The 8928-nt window shown below is 33.4% G+C and overlaps 1 protein-coding gene across 1 annotated transcript; it reads left to right on the top strand.

The window, feature by feature from the left end:
• The first annotated feature begins 2421 nt into the window (after positions 1–2421).
• Positions 2422–3868, top strand: LOC127715905 (F-box/LRR-repeat protein 21-like). Its single transcript, XM_052222021.1, has one exon. It carries the CDS (start codon positions 2422–2424, stop codon positions 3481–3483), a length of 1062 nt encoding a protein of 353 aa, XP_052077981.1. The 3' UTR covers positions 3484–3868.
• Positions 3869–8928: the final 5060 nt, after the last annotated feature.

Below are 8928 nucleotides of genomic sequence, written 5' to 3'. Positions count from 1 at the left end.
GCTTTAATATTTTGTAGGATGTTTGAACACATAATTCAGGTGTGCATGTCTACCACAGTATTTTGATTTTTGTCGAATATTTACAAAATGCCAGGAAGTTGAACTTTGACATTTATGTGTATTGCCTGCATAAAGAGATCATGGTTTGTCCGTCTATCTAGAGCTACTCCTACAGTTTTTTTAGCAACAGACTTGATATTTTGTAGGATATGTATACGCATAATGGTGGTGTGCAAGTCCATATGATTTTGATTTTTTTTTCAAATATGCAGTCATTATAACTAGTAGTTGGACTTTTCAGAATAAAACAAATATGGCTGGAGCATTAAAACGTGCCTTACAGAAACACACAATTTACGTTTTACTTCTGTATTGCTGTTTGCTATATCAAATGTATGCAAACCTATATCCTTTTATGCAGTGGTGCCACAAGGGGGATCTTCTTTATATGTGGTTCCTAAAAAGGTTGTTCACATAATTTTAATCGAAATATATTCATTTAATCTGAATTGCCATGGTCTTTATAATTCATTCGATGAAAATCTTTTCATTTTCGCCAATATATTTTTTTGTTCATTTGCCCAAATTAACAGGTACATGTAATTTATTATTATATTCTAATGAAACTGAAAATTGTATTTTTTTTTAGGATAAACAACAATTTTACCTGGCGTAGCCGTTCATAAATGATTTTCTGCATTTATCTTCGAAAAATGGCGTATTTAATGGAATAGAACGTTAATACAGTAAACTTTCTCTTTTTTCTCCGCAATAGGCTATCAAAAATAATTTATCTAATGTGTATGTGGTAAATTATGTGAAAAGATAAAAAGTGGCAATTGTTACCTTTCATACCTTAAGTTTCGTTCATCTGATTCTGACCAATGCTTATATACTAAATATCTATTTATATGCCGCTATTATTGTTGTTGTTACCAATTATGTAAATCAATTGTATCTGATTTTATGCCCTTTATGGGCCCTGTAATTTGGGAAATCAAAAAAAAATCTATTCATTGATAAAACATAATATGGACTGGTCCAGTGTCCAGTTTGCAGGTCATTTAATTTTCTGTACACATTCATGCACGCTCTGATTTAATCAATATACTCGTACGAAAAGGCATGAACAGTTTGAAGGTAATCTGATAATAACTTAATCCAATCAAATTGCATAAGATTCAATAACAATGTCAAGTCCACATCATAATGAGTAATAGAGGTAAACTGGGTAGGGAGAAAATGACAGATATTTCAAGTTAATATTTATGCAATAACGAATTAAAATTTGTCAACCAAAAGTTTTGCTACAATTTCAAAAACATGTCGTTCTGTATGGGTATAATTTTCGGATCTTTCATTAGCGTATTCTGAGACTACTAAGGCTATAAAAAGTTTGGATTTAAAAGTTCACACAATTATTGACTTTATACAGAAAATTCGTCCTTGTAAAACATTTAATAGTTCACAAATGATACGCGATTTTAAAGTAAAATTATTTCTTAAAACACTGCAAAAAATTTCATTCATATTGATAAAGTGATATCGTCATAAAGTGCGTTGAAATGAACAGTGGTATAGCAAACATCGAATTCCCTCACAAAATGTTATCACACACTACAGTAAAGGGAGTCAGTTAAGTTTGTCTATTTTTAGATACTATACAGGTAATCTTTTGACACTACGTATACAACCTGTGTGACCTGTGTAGTGATTTTGATTTTACGATAAATTCATGAATGAACGATAATTTTATGAATGAACATGAGCACCTGACCTCTTTGTTAAACACCTATTTAACATATAAAACCGTATTTAATAAGGAGATAATTCAGTCAAATTTTCAGTACTAAATCAACAACTGAAATGATTCCATTTTTTGATGAAACATCGTACGAACAGAGAACGGAATCGCAGGTATAAAAATGCACTTTTTTCCCTTGTAATGACCGCGGATCTATAATTTTTATAGATCGGTTGAAATCCCAAAACTAATTTGCATAATGGAAATTTAGGCGATAGCAATACATCGGAATGACCTCAAGGTCATCCTCTGTAAAAAGGAGATGTGGTATGATTGCCGACGAGATAACTATCATCCAGAGTTCAAATGAAGTGGATAAGAAATCGAACAATTTTAATAATAAAACACTTACAATAGACAGCTCTCTCACAAGCAAAAAACCCTTAACTATTAGATAAAAGGGCATACACCACAAGCACGGGGACACATTCTACAGCATCTACACAGCACGAGCAACAAACCCTGCTATCAATTAAGAAAAAAAAGGAGATTGGTCATTTAGTTAACATTAATTCAGTGTCTTTATCATTTTTATCAAATGGGGTAAAATACAATTTTATAATTAAAATTATTTTTTTATTTTTATTTTGCAGTGTAATATGACAAAGGAATTTGAAATGGAAGAGAATAAGTGCCAGCAAAGACTATTTCGAACAGATCTGCCTATAGAATTAATTATCCATATATTGCAATTTTTACCATTATCTTCAAAATACAGAGCATCTATGGTTTGTCATAGTATGTATAATGTATTTTATGATCCAGAACTTTGGCGTCAGTACGAACTGTTCATAGAAGGCGATAAAGATACACCCATGTATAGTGACTATATGATCATGAAAGCAAAAAAGGCAAAGATACTTATATCAAAGTTTGGTAAATATTTTAAGATTTTAATAATAAATCTTCATGGCCATCTTAAAGGCATGCGTAAAGATTGGCATCCAGTATTATTAAAGCTCAGTAATCAATGCTCACTTGAAAAGCTGATTTTGAAAGTTGGCACATTTTCGCCGGGATGTGAAAGTTTGCGTAAAATAATACCAAGACCACCTAAAGAAGATATGATTGCATTATTATCCCTTATTAGAAATGCTGAGAGAATAAAGCAGCTGGATATACAATGTTGGCCATTCCTTCCAGATTATCCTGAGGACCAAGACATTATAAAAGTTATAGTCAGAAACCCAACATTTCATCGATTAGAGCATCTTAGTATCCTCTGGCCCGAATCCAGGCAGATGTTATCAGTTTACCAACCGACTCTGCCAAACAAAAGAATGGTTTTACAATTAGTAAGCCACTTGAAGAACTTAAAAAGCTTAGGACTTAGATCGACAATGTTGTCTAATGATCTTTTGAAAGAGTTTGCACACTGCGAGCGAGTTGACAAGATACAGTTAATGAAAATATACGTTACACATGGCAAAAGTAATCCACAATTCCACATTCCATTTATCGATCCGTCGTCAAGGAAACGCCTAACTGATATCAATCCGAATTTCTCTGTGAATTGCTGGGTAATACCCAGAGTACAAGTAGCTGTCTTAAGTAACATGTTGACATTTGACTGTCCACTTTCAAGAGTTGTCTTTCTTGAATGGTCCAGAGTAAATGATCTAATTCTTGAATCAATCACCACCAAGTACAGTAAAACCTTGAAAAGGTTTGAACTGTAATGCGGATTGAAAAACTATGACAGCTCCTTGATAAGGATGGTAGAAGAATGCAAATCACTGAAACATCTAGTTATAAAATCATGTACATGGTATTGTTTACACTACAGAACAGTCATAGAATTAGCCTTATCACGAGGAAGTGGATGGAAAACATTTCAAATTGACGAGAAAAATATTTCGCTTGTTGACCTGATCGATCATGCGGAAAATGAAGAAATGGTGGCTCATATAGAAAACAATTTAGAAAGAATTGCAATAGATCCAGAAAATGATGATAGGGAGATGAAACGAATGGAACTGAAAGAGTCTTTAGCAGCCATACTAGGTTCAGAGTTTGTTGACAGACGCAAAGCATTAATTATCTACAGAAATAAAGACGGAGTGCAAATATGATATGATACATGTTATTTGTTTGAGAATGAAACCCTTTACATTATTTTTATGTATTAAAATAATGAAAAAGTACATTTTTTAGGTCAGCATTGAGGTTATTTTTTTTTATTATTTAGAAGCATTTAAATGTTTTTGTCTAACATAAAATGTTTTTGACAAGCAGTTTTACTGTATAATGTAACAGGAAAGCCACCTACTGAAAATTTACGCATTTCATATTCATCTGGGAATCATGTAAAATCAAATAATTTTTATTTCCACTTGTATCTGTGACAAGATTGATATATTGATTGTTGGTTGCTTAATGTCCAGTGGCAAATATTTCATGAATGTTCAGGACGAGAGTGACAAGATTGAACAATTTTCTATGTTCAGTCATATAAAATAAGGAGATGTTGAACACAAAATGAAAACAACACATTATAAATGTCATACATCTGTTTTATGGATTTACCTACAATTGTCAATGAGACAACTATCCACCAAATATATCAAATGATGTAGATGCAAACAAATATAGGACACGTTCTGCCTTCAACAAAGAGCAAAACTCATACTGCATGATAATTAAGCTACGATTAAGAATATTTTGCAAATTACAAAAAAACTCCTTCTGACTTAGGTATGATAAGTTGTATCCCTGCCTATACAGAGCAAATGGAAAGGGCATGTTGTATTGAGGCGATACTATTTTCTTTATAAAAACTCCATCCTTTTATGATAAAATTGGGATTGCAAAATAATTGAATAATTATGCATTTATAACAGAACTACTAATTTATAAACTACATCATATTCATAAAAATTATTTACAACAAAACATCCTCCTTCCATAATATAAAAAAGAAGATATGGTATGATTTCCAATGAGACAACTCTCCACAAGAGACCAAATGACACAGAAATTAATAACTATAGGTCACCGTACGGCCTTCAACAATGAGCAAAGCCTATATCGCATAGTCAGCTATAAAAGGCCCCGAAATAACAAATGTAAAACAATTCAAACGAGAAAACTAACGGCCTAATTTCTGTACAAAAAATGAACGAAAAACAAATATGTAACACATCAACAAACGACATCCACTGAATTACAGGCTCCTGACTTGGGACAGGCACATACATACAGAATGTGGCGGGGTTAAACATGTTAGCGGGATCCCAACCCTCCCCATAACCTGGGACAGTGGTGTAACAGTACAACATAAGAACGAACTATAAAAATCAGTTGAAAAAGGCTTAACTCATCAATAGGATACAAATAGAAATACATATAACAAAAACACAGAGCGGACGTGGCCGGGTACTTGAATATCCCAACAACAAAAAAACACTAAGTACTGATCTGAGAGTACTCGCAGTTACTGACAGCTAGTTCAAAGCCACTAACAACTAATAAAAAAAATAATGCTTCTAAGACTAAATAAGGTTTGTATAGGCAGGGATACAGTTTGTTCTACCCAGAAATTGTTTCTCTTTACAAAAAAATCAAATTTGAAAGCATTTTGTTATTTTATCTATTTAGGATTGCTTAAATGCAGATACTACTACTTTGTTTTACTTAATGTGTGGAGGATGTGTCAATCAACTATACATAGTATAAATTCGCCCAATTTTCCAATCTTATGATGAGCTTAATTGGTCATAACTGGGACTAGATAAAAAAAATATGTGGTATGATACAACTCTCCATCCAAGTCACAATTTGTGAAAGTAAACCATTATAGGTCAAAGTACGGCCTTCAACACGGAGCTTTGACTCACACCTAACAGCAAGCTATAAAGGGTCCAAAAAATGACTAGTGTAAAACCATTCAAACAGGAAAACCACCGGTCTAATCTATATTAAAAACGAGAAACGAGAAACATATATGAATCACATCAACAAACGAACAACCACTGAACATCAGGCCTGACTTTGGACAGGTGCAAACAAGTGCACTGGGTTAAACGTTTTTTAGGCCATGTAGTTAACAAGTATGCTAATGTTTGTCCCATGTCATTAGTACTATCTTAATTAGTTTCATTAAAGGACACACCTTCCATTACAATGGAAACATGTTTTGTTAAAGACTAGATTTCAGTAGAAGTTAAAAAATAATGGAAGATTGATAAAAACAAGTAATAAGATGTTGTATAATTGCCAATAAACATAAAAACGAAAATTTATAATACTCGACACAGGTTGACAAATTAGACTTTAAATGCAGGGAATGTGTCAAAACATTGATTATCGATTCAAAAAAAGCTTGGTTCATTTATTTGTTTTTATTTGGAACGTCTCAGTGTGACATCGAACATATCAATCATTTTCTGATATCAATGATTTGATTATGTGAGTGATTGATTGTTGGTTGCTTATCACCCAGTGGCAAATATTTCGTGCATGTTTAGGACAGAAAACAAATTAATGAGCAAAATACTATAGGTAGGTCCTTTAGTTGACCCCGTCCAGAATGAAGTTCGGGAAATTTTGACTGCCCCTGGACAATTAGGATATTTTTGATAGGGACAGAAATTTTACTTTTCATTAGGCCATCGACGGACCTCTCAAAGAGTTATTTCAAGTACTATTAAAGTGCATAGTTTAGTGTGACGTCAATGTTCACTGAACTAGTACACATTTTTGTTTAAAGGCTAGCTGAAGCCCGCCTCAGGGTGTTGGATTTTCTCGCTGTGTTGAAGATCCATTTGTGGGCTGCTTTCTGCTCTTTTGTCGGGTTGTTGTCTCTTTGACACATTCCCCGTTTGCATTCTCCTCAATTTCATAGAGCGTGGCACTTTTTAAATAACACGAGGCATCGACTTTAACGTCCCACTTTTGACTGGACGTGGCTGCCTACTTGTACATCACGCACAGCCAAACGGACTCGCCATTTTTGCAAGGATTTTACTGACGATCGGAAGAAGACCAAAGATACCATATTTTTATTCCCTAATCACATGGGTGTAGGGGGATTATTGGACAGGAAAGGTGTACGTTTGTGCGGGTGAACGGGAGTGGAGATGTGGGATGGATGGTAATACAATTATACACTTCTATATTGATGAAATTTACATAGTAAGTAAGTCTTGATACATTTATCACAGTTCTTGGAAATGTTAAATCTGTCACTACACTAAACCCGCACAAAACTTTTTAGTTGATTTTTCTCTCGGATGTCTCCATTAATGCTTCAAATGACTTTGAAAGTTATTAAGTGCTTAATTAATAGCGTGTTCCACATACACTGGACACTGCAGTAATCGCAAGTTCAGTTTTGGCAGGTTGGGACGAAGTCCAAAACCGGCTTATAGTATGGTGATATTGGTGCTTGCGGGCGGGGAGGGGGGCGTGATATCGGGAAACTGGGGTAACTTATCTGTGTAATCAACGCCTCCTACAGTTTTCAACCAAAATCCCTGCAACTTTACAGGGAGATTGTACTTATATTGAAGTTTAGCACATGCTATTAAGGAATTATTTGAAGAATTTTAACAATTCATATTTTAAACATTTAAATATTCAGAATATTTGATTTTTTTTTTAATTTTCCAGATCTAGGGCTCTTAACAAGCATATCAATCAAGTTACATGTACATACAATGCAATACAATAGATGTGGTATGAATGGCAATGAGGCAACAATCCACCAAAGTTAAAATGAAGTGGATGTAAGCATGCAATTATAGAGCATTCTTTATATAGTTTACGAAACTTTCTGCGCAAACTGGCAATTTGAGTCTTTGATATATTTTTTTTTTTATTTTCTTCTTTCTGCACGTGAATAAGCTCTAAGTTTGAGTTTTTTAAAAGGGAAATTATGATTTTCCTTCGAGCTTTTCTAGAAGTTATGAGCAAATGTAATGACAGAGTATGGTTTCTTTGACTTTTTGAACGCTCCCTTAAACGCACAGAATGGCCTTATCGTGTCAAACGGATCAGTGTAAATGATAGAAAAAGAAGCGTCAAGCATGTGGAAGAGAAAGTGAGAGAAAAAGACAAAATCGGGGACAAAAAACAAACAATAGACAACTTCACGCTGAAACTAGTGACAAACAAGAAACACTTACGGTCTTTTTAAAAACTGGAGCACACATTGTCAAATCTTCTCTGAAACAGCAATGCAACATGTTTCAAGTATCTTGATAAACATATATGTATACGTAGGTCTCGGTTGGATGAAAAATGTTGATCCTAGCAGAGAACCAATAAACACTTCTTTCTTGTTTACCATATCCGTTGTAGTGAAAAGAACAAACATTGCAGATATATATATTCCCTAGTAAGTATTAAAATATGTTAATTATACTTTATACCGTTTGACAGGTCTTATGAGGGTTCGTGTGGCTGTAGAGATGCCAAATTTGGTAATTTGGATATTTTTGTCGAAAAATCACGAAGTTTCTACCTCCTGAAATCTGCAAAACATATCCAAAATAAATCTAAAATAAGAGGTGCACACGTTCAATGTATATGCATATACATTGTGCATACTTGAAAGATCTTAGAGTTAGAGTTAAGCGCCTAAAACACATTTTAAAATTCGCCCTAAAAACTTTAAAAGTTGAAATAAGTTACAGATAATAAATAAAATTATGTTAATTTGAAAATACAAAAAATCAACATTTGCCTTAGAAAAAACAATCGGACTCTGTACCATTGAAGGGAAGGAGTCATCATTAACCCATTAGTTGAAAGCAATTCTTCCAAATGTTAATGTATGTATGTATTTTATATAATATGTAAAGGAGTGTAAAATCATACGAAAAATATTTGAATAAGATTAGTGAAAGGGAAGGTAGAATGAACTGACTTTTCATGTACCAGTTCACATGTATTGAATATGTAATTTCTACTTATAATATCAGTATTTATGATCTGCAATTGAAAATCGTATCCATTCAAATATAAGAAAGGATGAACAACGGTCCAGTGTTCAAAGTTAATCAAAGCGAGCAAACTTTAACTTTAAATATGTGAAAAATGATGCAGGGTGGGTATTGATACCCAATCAACAATAGCGTCATTATGTATTACATTTCAATTGGAAAGTAGCATGCACTTCGCAG

The sequence above is a fragment of the Mytilus californianus genome, unplaced genomic scaffold (assembly GCF_021869535.1).
Source record: "Mytilus californianus isolate M0D057914Y unplaced genomic scaffold, xbMytCali1.0.p SCAF_9, whole genome shotgun sequence".
In the NCBI taxonomy this organism is placed as follows: Eukaryota; Metazoa; Mollusca; class Bivalvia; order Mytilida; family Mytilidae; genus Mytilus; species Mytilus californianus.
This window is presented reverse-complemented; position numbering and strand designations above follow the sequence as displayed.